At 35.9% G+C, this 16,068-nt stretch overlaps 1 protein-coding gene across 2 annotated transcripts in view; it reads left to right on the forward strand.

Annotated features, from left to right (window-relative positions):
- Positions 1–16,068, forward strand: part of DOCK1 (dedicator of cytokinesis 1) — a 458,761-nt gene that overhangs the window by 376,395 nt on the left and 66,298 nt on the right. For both annotated transcript variants that reach the window (XM_088132121.1, XM_088132122.1), the window contains exons 39-40: positions 8,983–9,072; positions 13,631–13,735. In XM_088132121.1, coding sequence (XP_087988247.1) covers positions 8,983–9,072; positions 13,631–13,735 — 195 coding nt within the window. The remainder of the gene's footprint in view (positions 1–8,982; positions 9,073–13,630; positions 13,736–16,068) is intronic.

A 16,068-nucleotide genomic window follows, 5' to 3' on the forward strand; every position in this document is an offset into this window, starting at 1 on the left:
TGAAATTTCTTTCTAAGTGAGTAGTATGTATCTGGCTACCTGAGAGTCTGAGATGGGAACAATAAGAAATAAAAAATCTTTAGTGGTAGTTCCTTAAAAAAACAGTTACAGTGGGGCAAAAAAGTATTTAGTCAGCCACCAATTGTGCAAGTTCTCCCACTTAAAAAGATGAGAGAGGCCTGTAATTTTCATCATAGGTATACCTCAACTATGAGAGACAAAATGGGGAAAAAAATCCAGAAAATCACATTGTCTGATTTTTAAAGAATTTATTTGCAAATCATGGTGGAAAATAAGTATTTGGTCACCTACAAACAAGCAAGATGTCTGGCTCTCACAGACCTGTAACTACTTCTTTAAGAGGTTCCTCTGTCCTCCACTCGTTACCTGTAGTAATGGCACCTGTTTGACCTTGTTATCAGTATAAAAGACCCCTGTCCACAACCTCAAATGGTCACACTCCAAACTCCACTATGGCCAAGACCAAAGAGCTGTTGAAGGACACCAGAAACAAAATTGTAGACCTGCACCAGGCTGGGAAGACTGAATCTGCAATAGGCAAGCAGCTTGGTGTGAAGACATCAACTGTGGGAGCAATAATTAGACAATGGAAGACATACAAGACCACTGATAATCTCCCTCAATCTGGGGCTCCATGCAAGATCTCACCCTGTGGGGTCAAAATGATCACAAGAACGGTGAGCAAAAATCCCAGAACCACATGGGGGGACCTAGTGAATGACCTGCAGAGAGCTGGGACCAAAGTAACAAAGGCTACCATCATGCCGCCAGGGACTCAAATCCTGCAGTGCCAGGCGTGTCCCCCTGCTTAAGCCAGTGCATGTCTGGGCCCGTCTGAAGTTTGCTAGAGAACATTTGGATGATCCAGAAGAGGATTGGGAGAATGTCATATGGTCAGATGAAACCAAAGTAGAACGTTTTGGTCTAAACTCAACTCGTCGTGTTTGGAGGAGGGAGAATGCCGAGTTGCATCCAAAGAACACCATACCTACTGTGAAGCATGGGGGTGGAAACATCATGCTTTGGGGCTGTTTGTCTGCAAAGGGACCAGGACGACTGATCTGTGTAAAGGAAAGAATGTATGGGGCCATGTATTGTGAGATTTTGAGTGAACACCTCCTTCCATCAGCAAGGGCATTGAAGATGAAACGTGGCTGGGTCTTTCAGCATGACAATGATCCCAAACACACCGCCTGGGCAACGAAGGAGTGGCTTCGTAAGAAGCATTTCAAGGTCCTGGAGTGGCCTAGCCAGTCTCCAGATCTCAACCCCATGGAAAACCTTTGGAGGGAGTTGAAAGTCCGTGTTGCCCAGTGACAGCCCCAAAACATCACTGCTCTAGCGGAGATCTGCATGGAGGAATGGGCCAAAATACCAGCAACTGTGTGTGAAAACCTTGTGAAGACTTACAGAAAACGTTTGACCTCTGTCATTGCCAACAAAGGATATATAACAAAGTATTGAGATGAACTTTTGATATTGACCAAATACTTATTTTCCACCATGATTTGCAAATAAATTCTTTAAAAATCAGACAATGTGATTTTCTGGATTTTTTTCCCCATTTTGTCTCTCATAGTTGAGGTATACCTATGATGAAAATTACAGGCCTCTCTCATCTTTTTAAGTGGGAGAACTTGCACAATTGGTGGCTGACTAAATACTTTTTTGCCCCACTGTATGAGTGAACAGGACCCTACAGTTATGACTTGCAAGCTTATGGCGTGTTCGAGTTTCTGAGAGTGATCTGGTATGTGGTTGCAGCAAATACAGTCTTATAACTGCTCTTGAAGAAAGTCAGAGGATTAGAGCAGTGACTGGGTACATCTCAACTGATGAGAGAAGGTAATTTTTTTTCCAAATCTTGTCTTGTTGTAGAAGACACTACAACAAGAATTGATAGGAAGCAATTCTCCAGAAAGAAAATAAACGAAGGAGTAAGCCTAGTAGATCAGATTGACAGCCAGAAGCAATAGATATGGAACAAATTCACTGTCACTGAAGACAGTGACTCATGCTTATGTCATCCATTAGTTAGACTGATGCATTTTGTTTTGTGTGGAGCTGCTCTTGAAGATGACTCACAGCATCCCACGGTCATGTGATCACCATTTGGGAACTTCACAGCTGGCTTCTGACAAGCAAAGTCAATGGGGAAGTGGCAGGAAGTTGAAAGGTCACATGACATCACGCTTAACAACCTGCAGTAATTTGCTTAACAACCGCAGCCGGAACTGATGAACTGCCTAAGTTGGGCACGGTCACATGATGTTTCACTTTACGACTGCATTGCATAGTGACAGAGTTGCCATTCCCCAATTGTCAGTAAGTGAGGACTACCTGTAACACCTGTGTTGCAGAAGAAGCAGTGGTTGCCAATGGGCCCTTGGTCCCAATTCAAGCTTTGGTGATTACCTGTAAAGTTTGATATGGGTTCAGCATATAAATGTGGTAAATAAATAAATATTCTGCAATGAGAAACAGCTTTAAGCCCCCTCCCCCTAAAAAAATAGGCTTTGAGACTTCAGAGGAACAGAGAGATCTTACAGTAAAGAAACAAGGGGATGCAATTGTATCGTGCAAGAAGACAAAGAGAAGAGTTGTGTTAGTTGGTGACTTTTTTCTATTTTATTTTAAATTTTTTTATTAAACACTTTGAAGAAAATATTAAAACAAGTACAAGACAGAACATGAAAAAAATTAAAAGACTATTTTTATGCATCCTTCCAGTCCATAGAAAAGAAACAGAAAACGAAAGAAGAATACTTTGATTGGCTATGAAAATGGTGGAAGAGATATGGTTTTTAGGACCATAGTTTGAGTTTTCAGGATGATGGACAATTGTACCTCATAAGATTGATAAAATATGTTTGGCCAAAGCATAGCCACTTTTGTAATGAAATCTGTGTTGGTTGGAAGTGAAAACCTTGAAGTAAGGTTTGTGCACTGCAGAAAGGAGGAGGAAATTGTCAGGGCCTCAGACATGACTTTAGAAGAAATCTCAGGCTTGGTTAGGCTCAAGGCTTGAAATCAGCTTCAGTTCTCAGTTTCACAATCCAGCCTGAAGAGATAATAATCTTTACTGCATACTAGGAAGAAGCTACTAAAAATGTAGTGCTCTGTCAACATGAATGTACAATTCTTTGAAAACAAGACACAAATAACAAGTGGAAAAAACTACTGGTCACCAAGGAAGAATGCTGATATATATTGTAAAGATTGTTTCAGAAAAGTTAAGGTTCAGAATGAGCTGAAGTTGGCAAAAAAAATCCTGTTAAGAACCATAAAAAGGGCTTCTTCAAGTGTGTTTAAAACAAAAGGAAGAGGAAAGGAATCTCTATACCAGCTACTCACAGGTAACAAAGAAAAGGTAGAACTACTCAACTCCCATCTTGTATTCAGTTTCAGGAGAGTAACTGTTCCATCAAATAGTTATAAAGAGCAAAATGAAGGGGAAGAACTGAAACATGAGGATGACAGAAGCATGGTCAAGGAGTATCTATACTTTTAATTAGCTGAAATCTCTAGGACCATATGATTGCATTCTAGGGTTCTGAAGGAAATAGCTGATCATTTCTTTGAACCTTTATGCATTATCTTTGAGAAATATAGAGAGGGGGTGAAATACCAAGCAATTGGGAGAGGATGTTATTCCTATCTTCAGGAAGAAAAAAAATAAAGATCCAGGACCAGTCAGTGTGACATTAAGACTTGGGAAGATTCTACAACAGATCGTAAAAAGATATATCTGTAAGCATCATGAAAACAATGTGATAATTACCAGAAGTCAGTATGAATTTATCAAGAATAAGTCTTGCCAGAGTTACCTTATCTAATTTTTGATTGAGTAATTTTCTTAGTAGACAGTGGGAATGTAGTAGACATACCTTGATTTCAGGGAAGCATTTGGTAAAGTACCCATGGCACCATGACAAGTAAGTTGAGCTGATTTTTTTTCTGGCAGTAAGAGAAATGCTTAATCCAGTTATTTTAATTCCTAAATGCTACATATTACTGAACAATAATATCCCAAACCTCCAACAGCATAGTCAATGATTAGTACTCTAAGAACATACTATAGTGTGCAGTATATAGGATCCTCTAATCATCCCGGATATATTATAATCCTTCATGTGTTGTCTTCATACTTGCATAACTGTTACTCAGCAAACATGGAATCAGCACATGAAGCCAAGTCAGTTAAGGACCAAGTGTCTATATTTGTATAGCAAGCTAACCTTAGTTAATTTTAACCTTAGTTGGGGTGTGTGTGTGGTTCACTGGAGTCAAACCTGATCCTTTAGGTTAGTTTATGAGTCAGTGTAAATCAGGAAACAGGTTAATTCAGTAATCAAGTTACATATGACATTTGACTGTAACCTGGGTTTATCTAATAAAATGAAGCTTCAGATAACATTATTTCTTAAGTGTCTCACTTTTTCTCATGGATCCTTATCCGTCTTTCAGATGATATTACATATATGTAGGGCTTGGGTCAATGAATTACCTTTAGCCTAGAGAACTGAAAAGTTAGTGTCTAAATTTGTATGAGATATTAGTTATACTGCAAATGTATAGGAAATAAGAAGCAAAATAAATAAATCCAAGGAAAGAAAGGGGGATGTTAATAAAGTAGTATTATAAAGGTTTTTCAATCTAGTTGATAGTAACAGTTCCTAATAACATTCAGTTTGACAATGCTAGTTTCAGAGCTGTCAAAACATTTTCCTTTTTTTTTAAAAAAAAGCATTTGAAATAAATTGTTCTCATAGTTCATGCACATAAAGCTAAAGAAAATTTCAGTGTAAATTTGTGTAAAGATCTGAATGACACTCTATGAAGCATTTATAGCTGTTTATAAGAAATAAGTGAAGGAAACTTCTGAATACTTTCAGTAGAAGACAGAAATAAATAAGACAAGGAAGCATCTCAGCTTCTCAGTAGGGAATTGAAAAAATGAAGACATAGAACTAGTTTCCTAAGGTTGTCATCAGTATGGTGATCAAGGAAATTCAACTCCTGAGACATACACATTTGGGTAGCACCTTTGGGAATCTTCCATCTAAATACTGATAATAAGAGAAAGATAAAATAGATCTATATTTAGAAAAGTGACTTCCTGAGAGTGCTCATCATTCCATATTTCACTGCTGTTGATTAGAAAGCCACAGAGATATTCTCTAATTATCAACTGAAGTACATCTTGTACTTTACTGGTGATTGCAAGTATACTGTAGAAGGGTAATTTGTCTATCCATACTAACATTATTACTTCTAATGACTAGAAAAACAATTTTGGAATAAAATACTAGATATTTATTCCACTTCATGCTTATGAGACTTATTTATAAGAAACATAATCTAAAATGGCCATTTTTTTAAGGTGGGTTGTTGGTTCTTCTGCAGACAAAAAAAAGCAGATTACAAGAAAATTAATGAATACAGGACAAAAGGAAATGGAAAAAGGACAATCAAAACAAGCAATGAAGAAAACATAAAAATACAGTATTCTTGGGAAGGCATTTAGCACTATTTGTAGAGCACTGCTATTTACTACACATTAAGTTATGAGAGAGAAAAGCAATTCCTCCATTTTCTGCCTTATCCTGGTGCAAAGGATTTCCCCCCAATGCAATTCACAGCTTTAAAGAAGTAATTTGCTTCTAGGTCTCAGCAGGAAACCACCTGAAATGCTGAATGTTGTTAGACAGCCTCCCTACCTCCAGTAGCTGCTGCATGCATTTTTAAAGAAAACCATGGAGGTTCCCAACTTGCATTTAAATGCAATAAAAGTAAACTTTAAACCAAATAAATAATATGGCCAAATGAATGTTGGGTCTTTCTGATATATCTTACTGATTTGCTGTCATTTTTGAAATAACTTCATTGATGTCTGATCTTGTTAGAATGAATTATATAACTCTTTTACTTTAACTAGAGGTACATGTAAGTAACCCAACACTCTTTGTCAGTAAAATATGCAGATTGAATGCTTATATTTGAATAGTTCCTTCACAGGTTTTGTTAACACTTCCTTATTTCAGGTATTTTCTAAGTTTTTACTGTATACCATCCCATTTTATCATAATAAAGCTGGTCTTCCTCACAGCTCTGCTTCCAAACTGACTCAAATGAATTTTTCAGACTTTACTTTTTATTTTTATTTTTCTACTAGGATCTTCTACTTTGGCTGCAGGAGCTATTGGTTAACAAAGTACTATTTGCTTATGGATTTGATTGTCCTGTACTGAAAAGCAGAATAGAAATATTTGAAATAAAGTGAGCTAATGGACTAGTTCATATTAAACTATGGTATGAGCTTCCCTATCATTGGAGCATACTTTCTCTTCATTAATACACCTAATCCAGTTTGTTGTGACATATGGAGGTATAATCCCCTACCCTGGATATTCAGTAGAGGGTGAAATGTGACTTCTCATTCTGAGGATATAAGATTCTGTCAGAAGGATCAGACACCTTCTTTTCCCATAGTTCATGCCCAAGCCGGGAATCCAATAAAACATACCAGACGATCAGTGGAGGTCAAAGAAAAAACCCAAGGTTGTTAAATAACATTGAGTGGTGGCCGTGATGAACTGCTCCTCTGCCTCCCTTCTTATAGGTTTTTAAGATTTAGCCAATCATTATCAATAGAATGAAATGCATTCGCTTATCACATATAATTCTTTTCTTATCTAGAATTAAAACATATGCCTTCTTATCTAGAGTTAAAACAGATGTTTCCTTAAACCAGCATTTTATCTTTCCTATACATATGTTTTCTATGCATAAGATATACTATATATTTCCTTTACATGGGTTTTGCTACGTGATGTGCTCATTTATTTCTAATGGCAGGAGCCAGTCTTTTCCTTTTATAAAATGTCATTACTATTACCTACACAATCTTTCATCGATCCTTAATTTAAACTTATTGTAAACATATAAGGAAAATATTCCAGTGGTTTGTATATTCCTTTTAAAGTACCTACATTTTCCTAAATCAATATTCCAATGATGGAGCCTATTTTAAACAGGTGATGAATTAAAATGTAAGAATATAACTGAGAGCTAGTTTGATCTACTGGTTAAAGGCACAAGGCTAGGAACCAGGACACTATGAGTTCTAGTTCCGTGGTAGGCACAAAGCCAGCTGGGTGACTTTAGGAGAGGCAGTCTCTCTCAGCCTAGGAAGAAAGCAGTGGCAAACCACTTCTGAAAAATTTTGCAAAGAAAATTGCAGGGACTTGTCCAGGCAGTTGCCAGGAGTTAAGACTCACTTGAAGGCACACACACAAAAAAGGAATATAACTGCTTAAATTGAACTTTAAATGTTAAGTATCTCTATGTTAAAAAGGGGAGTCTCCCTTTTAGAATCTGACTCTTTGTCAACAAAAGGAGTACCAAAATTCTGATCCCCTGGTCAATCTTAAGATTTATGCTTTCATTTTAAAAAGTTGCATTTTCTTTGTTCAAAGGAGTCATTTTGTAGAGTACTTTCTCCAGCTTTATTCGCTTTTTTAAGATAACCTTTTTCTTTAACATATTTAAAGCATGTATGGGGAAAATGCTGTTATTTACTGAATATCTTTCTTAGTGTAGCTCATTCTTCTAGAAATTTGTCATATCATAAATAATGTTGAGGATATTTTTTCGAAAGCAGGAAATCTTAGAAACAGCAGAGATTGGACATTATTGACTTTCAAAAAGAATTGTAGATTTCATTTGTCAGAATCATTTGTGATAGTCACATTGTATTCTCAATAAATATTCTGTGGTGAACATGGAGACTGTTGTAGAGTCTTCATGGAATAATAGAAACTAGTCTTAAAATATGTGTATAATGCCATGATATATTTATTACATGTCTCTGTGTGTATCTGAGTGTCTATGCACATGTATCCTATCCTTTCCCCAGAGAAAAAGGCTTTTCGTATTTTTCTCCTGTTTTGGCAGCTTATGGTTCCATAGAATCCCATGCCGATAGATCTTCTTTTCTATCAATAGCTTTCTGTAATTCTTGTTGCTTTGTAGGAATGAATGAATAATTAATTTTTATCCATCCATCCATCCATCCATCCATCCATCCATCCATCCATCCATCCATCCATCCTAGTTTCTGCAACAATAGGCTATAATGGTGCTTTGTAAAAATTATGGAAAAGGCCTTAAAAATTCCTTACAACTACATCAATGTAGTCATGGTCAAAAATGAAAACTGATATATCTTCCTTCATTCTTTAAGAAGAAAACAGAATAAATTGCATGTTTTTATTATGACAGAAAAGGGATTGTAAGTTGTCTACTGAATACCTGATATTTTATGCAGCATAGGGAAATATGATTCTATTGTTGGTAAAGTAATACTTTAAATGTACTGTTAAGCTTTTTTAATATACTAAATGACTCAGTAAGAATATCTTGCATGATTTTATTCTGTGCTCAGTTGACACAATGGTGTTTTGTAGTTATATATTCTCACCAGAGAACTTTACCTATTCTAAGTCTAATCTAAAACTTATAAAGTCTATTTCTTATTCCAAAGTGAAGGGGAAAACACAGAGGTTTTTGTTTCTTTTTTTAAATTGTTGCCCAATAACTGCTGTGATTTACTATTTTACTAATCCATTTTGTGCTTTGGAGTGATGAACTTCTCAGAGCATTAAAAACTGAGGTGGTAGGAAAGGAATCAGAATATTTCTCTTTAGCCAGGAGAGTTTAATCTGAATTGGTTAATGTGTAAATAATTTAGAAGTTTTTTATATTATTTAACTCTTTATGTTTATCTTTCTGGTTAGCCACCTTGAATAGCTAACCAGAATGGTCAATAAGCAGAAATAAAATTTAAATTATTATTGCTGTTGTTGAATTGGACTAAATATTACTGAGTTTTAGTTCTAAAGACTGAATTTCAAACTGATTTTTTTAAAGTTAACTAAAATTCAATTATATTTTTAACAGATGTGGGAAGAAGCCATTGTCTTGGGCAAAGAGCTTGCAGAACAATATGAAAATGAAATGTTTGATTATGAACAACTTAGTGAAGTACTGGTAGGTTTCTCTTTAACTCACTGTAAATGACTATAAATATGAAATTCAATTTTCAATTCTTAACATCAGTATTTCAGTATTAATTGCAATGCAAATCACATAGGACCATGCTGATATCTAAACAGGACGTACTTCACAACACATTAAAAGATATGTTTGAATTAAAAATAAGTCTTTTTAACATAAAGCATATTGTAGCCCAAACTGTATGCAAAAGTTACCGACTGTAGAATACAGATAGTCCTTAGCTTACAATGGCAACTGGGACCAGAATTGCTGTGGCTGAGCGACGCAGTCATAAAGCACAATATCACGTGACCATGTCACTTAGCGATGGCAATTCTGGCAGTCCTGGTTGCTGTTGTTAAGCAAGGACCTCACATGACCGCAACTTCTGACTTTCTGCTGGCTTCCCCATTGACTTTGCTTGTGAGAAGCTGACAGGGAACATCAGAAATCACGATCACATGACCACAGCTTGCTGCAATGTTGTACTTGTGAACCGGGTATGGGGATGTGGTGATGTATATACCATTCATTCAGCACCATCACAACTTTGAATGGTTGCTGAATGAATGGTCGTAACCCAAGGACTACCTGCAGTATTGATTTTCTTCTGATAACATACATTAGTGCAGAATTTCCTAATTTGCATCAGTTTTCTACCTTGTTAAATTTCTTCAGATTTCTTCTTTATACTCTGATACTTATCCTCTATAGTGATAAGTCTCTCAAAACTATTAGTTCACTCATGTGCATATTCCCAGGTACTCAAGTCCTTCACTGGCCATTGTGGCTCACTCCCATGTGTGCAAATTCTATTCTATAATAACCAAGGTATTGTAAGTAACAATACTTATCTAACAAAAGAAGACCAGACTTCTGTTTATTTCAAATACATTGTTTATATAACACACCACAATTTGTTGTTGCTGCTTGCTGTCTGCAGGGTTTGTTCAATTTTTTTTCCAAGTTTGATTACCTGCTGTGATTTGCTTGTTCTTTTTATTTTAGAACTTGACTACTCTTTTGCCATGAATGTGGTCCTTTAGCTTTAAATCCCAAGACACAATTTTATAATATTGTTTTCTAAAAATGAACCAAAAATACAAGTCTCCACTAACCTACATGCACTATTGTGGAATTTTACTACCCTTAGAAAGCAGGCTTCCTCATGGACTCTCATAATGTAGAAAATGATTAAACAGAAACTAATCCTATTTGGTTAAAGCACAAACTATCCTTTTCTGTGTAAATGATATTGTACACTAGATAAGGACAGCTTTGAAACTCTTTTTTCCTTTGCCACCATTTCCTTCTGAAACTGCTTGTGTATTTGCACTGTTCTTTTACTGACAAATAAAAAATGTTGCTGCTATCAGGTTCAGTTTGGTCTCTTATCATTTTCTCTGCAACTAGGTAGCATTCGCCCTGCAGCTTCAAAGCATATTTTATGAAGTTGCAGAAGTATTTACCATCTATTAAAAACTTCTACAATTTCAGTAGTGGTCTGTGCCTGTTTCAAGAGGAGAGTATGCCACAGAGTTAGATTGAAATGTTTATTGCTAAACAATTAGCTTGTGAAACATTTTCAGCAAATTTCTTTGCATGTACTAATAGAAGAGAAGCTCAGTGTTGAACTGTAGAGTCCTTGGGGTCCTCTGAGCTTGGTTGTTTTCTTGCAGACGTTTCCTTACCCATCTAGGTAATTTGGGTTGGTAGTTTCATGATTAGGGTATTGTTTACTGCCTGATTGTTTGTCTGGTGTTAATCCTGGTGTTAATCCCTGCTTATCTGGGTGTTGATTGCTGGCAAGGAGGTGTTCTGGTCTTTTTGTTTCCCTTTTATTGTCTCCTTTGAATGGTGTGTAAATGTTGTTTATGTGCCTGTTGATGGCTGACTTGTCTGAATACCAAGCTTCCAGGAGTTTCTTTGCATATATTTTCAGAAGCTAGTGGTGAATATATAATTATGGTCTGTCTTGTTCTTTGTGTATAATAGGTGGTACAGAAGTACACTATTGAAATAATGCCTTTGTGGTAATATATATTCCAGCTACAGAATATCTGTTTATGATAGAGACCTGCATATACTTGACATCTACCCCTCCCTTATATTATTTATACATACTGCAAAGTAAATATAAATTTTGGATTTTCTGTCCTAAAAAGGATATTGTGCTAGCTGAGTTGAAAAACCATAGTATGCAATTAAGGAGTAAACTAGAATCAGAAAATTTATTCTCTAATCATAGTCTTTATATACAGTGTTTGTGTGTATTTTTTATTAAAGATTTTTTTAAAAAAAGAAGATAAAAACTAATACAAACTAATATAAAGTAAGAAAAAAAGAGATCAAAGAGAAAGCTAAAAGTACAAAAAGGGGGAAAAAAGTAAAAGAAAAATAGAAAAGAAAAAAGATCCAAAGAAGTAGCTTCTAATTTTCTTTACAGCAATTATAAGTACAATTATAAATTTACCTCTTACTCTATGGTCACAACATAACTCTCTTTTTTCTATAATCAATGCTGTCTAATCATCAAAGCCATTAATCATAAGTTCACTTTTTTTTTTGTTTCATACAAAAAATCTATAGGGGTTTCCAGTCAGAAATACACATAGATATTATCTTTTCTCTGATTAAATAAGTCAATGTAGCCATCTCAGCAAGTTCCATCATCTTCACCAACCTTTTCTCCGTTGGGGGTAGTGCCGAATCTTTCCATCTTTGTGCATACAATAATCTCACTGCAGTTATCATGCACAAAAACAAAGTTCCATAACTTTTTTCCAGCTGTCTGTCCATCAATCCCAAAAGAAAAACCTCTGGTTTCATTGTATATTAATCTTTAAAATTCTCTGAATCAGTGTATACATTTGAATCCAGAATTTTCTAGCTTTTTTACACATCCACCAAACATGATAAAATATCCCTTCTTGTTCAGACTTCCAACATAAATTTGAAGTGCCTTTATACATTCTAGACAATTTCTCTGGTGACATATGCCAATGGTACATCATTTTATAAAAAATATATTTCAGATTATAACACAGTGTAAATTTCAATCCTCTCAGGCATATATTTTCCCATTGTTCCATTTATATATTATAACCAAAATTTTTAGCCCATTTTATCATACAGTCTTTTACTTGTTCTTCTGTTTCAAATTTCAATAAATGTTTATACATTTTAGCATTACATGTTCATCATTTGTACACAATTTTATTTCAAACTCAGTCTTACAATGTTCAAAACCATAAATTCTTTTGTCTATTTCAAATCTTTCTAATAATTGTAAATAAGAGAACCATTGAAAACTATATCTCTCTGCCACAAGTTCTTCTCTTGATTTTATTTTACATTCCCCTTGACAAAATTCTAGTATCTCGCGATAAGTTAGCCATTTGTGTTTGCCTGTTATTTTACGTCCCTAAACCATAATCATAGTCTAAGGATACAAAAAGATATTGGCAATCCCAGGGTTAAAGAAAGACACCTTTAACTCTGATGAAAAGTAAAGCTCGTCTATTTTTATTTAAAATACAAAATCCCCAAATCCTACACAAGTAATCATACTGGCTTGGCTATATATGTGGACATATATATATACCTGCACCCACACCCATGCACTACTGCTCCCTTCACTAAAAATAAAGAAGGTGAGGTATAGATTTAATTTTGGTGGGCTTAAATTAAATGTTTCTAACTCATCCTATTGTTTATATAATTACAATTGCCCATGTGTATGCATGTGTATAAAAAATTGTGGGATTGAGGCAGTCGACATCTTATAGAAAAACGAACAAGTGAATATTTAGCAACTGGTAAAACAGTATCACAGATAATGGAATTAAGTGTACGACAAAAATTTTTAAAAGTATACAGTGCTTTTAAACCTGTTGATACTGAACTTTTCAATCAACTCCTGTAGCTTCAGTCTTACTGTAGAGGAAGCAGAGACATGTTTCATATCGAAAGAGTTAGGGTCAAAAGAAGAACATGCTTGAGCATAGTACTGGATTTTAGAAAAGAAAAACAGCATTAAGAGTAAGGGTACTACTCTTTGACAGTAGCATTAGGTTATTACTCTCCCCTGATTCAGTCAAAAGCATATACTGAGGTGGAAAAAGTGCTTTTGTTTCCAATAGCAATTTCATTTCTCTTCTTGTTGAAAGTCTGCCCCACTTTGGTAGATATCATTGTATATTTGTTCTACCTGATTCTGCCATAGAAGCTGCAAATAATTCTCTGTGTTTGACCATCAGAATGGGCTTGCAGGTAGATTTTCCCCTTGACTACCAGCTGATGCACTTGCAAGAGACTTTCTGTATAGTCCATAGATTAAAAAAAAAAAAGTTAGCAGAAATTGGTCTTCTCTTTTCCATTTATCAATTTGGTTTTCCACCCAAGGTAACTTATCTGCAATAGCATCCTGTAGATTTAGAGTGAAATGTATTACATGTTTCTTATTTGTAAATAACTGGGAAGGTTTATGAAGAAATAGAAAATACAATTTCCAGAAAAAGGATATTCTAAAAATTATGTTTTTCTTACACAGAAAAAACAAGCACAATTCTATGAAAACATTGTGAAAGTAATAAGACCTAAACCAGATTACTTTGCTGTTGGATATTATGGACAAGGATTTCCAACATTTCTACGGGTAAATATTTTCAGCTTTTTATATTTTTAATGATTCTGTATTTGAAAATATCACTCTCTTCCATTTTAAAACAATGTTAAATTAACACGGTTGTGGAATATTTAATACATTTTACACTTGTCCTCAAATTGTATTATTTTATACCTATTTTGGCTCCCTTGTTTTTTGAAGAAAAAGTAGCTTTCCACTAGCTGTGTCATTAGGAATCATGTAATTTCAAAATAATTGAAAAGAATGGTATGAAACCAGTTTGCATACAATCCAAATTGCTGAATTTTCAAGTAAAGCAATCATTGTACCATAGTAAAAGATATTCTATAGTGTAGTAATTCACACAGATAGTAATTCTATTTAATTTGAACTATACTATACAAAAAATAATATGTAGCAATGAAGTGGTTAATTTGCTCTGTTTTTCTCCCCTTAACAAATTCATTACATACCCAGAAATGCTACTTATTCAGTTATATCACAGAATCATAGAATTATGGACTTGAAAAGAAACATAAGGATCATTTCATCCCCTGCATTATTTTAGATTTTCTGGCAATAGAAAATAGTTCCTAACCAACCTCTCTCAGTCTTCTCATGGCTTTCAGTGATATCCCTCAAGTAACCAGGGCCTATCCCATGTAAGGCTTTATAGGTAGCGACAAGCACCTTGAATCCCACCCAGAAGCAATTTGGCAACCAGTGCAGCTTGCAAAGCAGAGCTTTCACATGGGCATACCAAGGCATCCCCATTATTGCCTGCACTGCTGTATTATGGACCAGTTGAAGCTTCTGGGTGGTCTTCAAGGGCAGCCCCATGTAGAGCACATTACAGCAGTCAAGATGTGAGATGACCAGGGTGTGAGTGACTGTCTGAAGGGCCTCCCGATCTAGGAGAGGGTGCAACTGGCACACCAGATGAAGCTGGGCAAAGGTCCTCCATGCCACAGCTGCCACCTGCTCATCAAATAGGAGCTGTGAGTCCAAGAAGATGTCCAAATTGTGCACCATCCTTGAATAAGGGAGTACCACCTCATCCAAGGTCAAAGTTGAAATACCTCAGATCTGGGTGGTCCAAACACCCACAGCTACTTGGTCTTGGCAGGATTGAGTCAGAGCCAGTTCTTCCCCATCCAAACCCATACAGTCTCCAGGCACTGGGACAGAACCTTGAAAGCCTCATTTGGCTGGCCTAGAGTCAAAAGATATAATGGGGTATCATAAGCATACTGATAATGTCTAGCCCCAAATTGGCAGATGACCTCACTCAGTGGATTCATGTAGATGTTGAAAAGGAAGGGAGAGAGAATTAAACCCTGTGACATCCCACAAAGGAGTGGCCTAGGGGAAGATCTCTCCCCAGCCCCAGAGAAAAGAAGAGAACCACCATAACACAGTGCCCCCAATCCCCAACCCACGGAGCCAGCTCTGAAGGATACCATGGTCAATGATATCAAAAGCTGCTGAGAGATCAAGGAGTACAAGGATGAATGCACTACCACCATCCCAGCTCCACTACAGGTCATATTCAAGAGAAACCAAGGCTATCTCAGTACTAAATCCTGGCCTGAAACCTGACTAAAATCATGTTAAGGCATTTCTATTTGGAATAAGCAGTAAGCCCACTGTCTCCTTTATCTCCCTCTTGGCATATTTTAAGAATCCTTTCTTGCTATATTTTTCCTCTCTTGCTAGCCTTAACTCATTTTCTTCCTTTATCTTCCTAAATTCATTCCTATATTTCTGAGATGAAGCTTTACAGACTTCCTTGGTAATTAGCCCTTATTTCCATTTCCAATAAGTATCTTTCTTCAGGCTCTGTTCCTTTTCAGCTCCTGTGCTTATTCAGCCACATTGGCTTTTTTAGGTGTCTGTTCATTTTCTTCCTCATTGATATTGTTTGAAACTGCATTATCCTTATTTTCCTTTTCAAGAAGGTCCAACCAGCGACAAAAGCTTTGCCCTTTATAGTTGTCAAGACTTTTACCGTTTTTGTTGTTGTTGTTAAAATCAAGAATTCTAACAATGTATGGACGCTTGCAGCCAAAGTTCACATCACTTTAATATATTCAGTCAACTCTTCCCTATAGTAAAACCACATCCAAGGTAGCATATCTATTAGTGCCCTCCTCAGCCTTTTGGAAAAGGTAATTATGACCAGCACAAGCCAAGAATTTATCTGACATCTTATGTTTGACAGGATTAGTCTTCCAGCAAATGTCTGAGGAGTTGAAATTTCCCTTTACAACTACTTAATGGTTTTTTGAGGCTTCACGTTTTGCTGTAATAAAGTTTCGTCTACCTCTTCTGACTGGCTTTGAGTCTGTACCAGACTTACAGCA

The sequence above is a fragment of the Python bivittatus genome, unplaced genomic scaffold, assembly GCF_059951505.1.
Source record: "Python bivittatus isolate LINGU-HERP-01145 unplaced genomic scaffold, Pbiv_v1 ctg000980_np1212, whole genome shotgun sequence".
NCBI lineage: Eukaryota > Metazoa > Chordata > Lepidosauria > Squamata > Pythonidae > Python > Python bivittatus.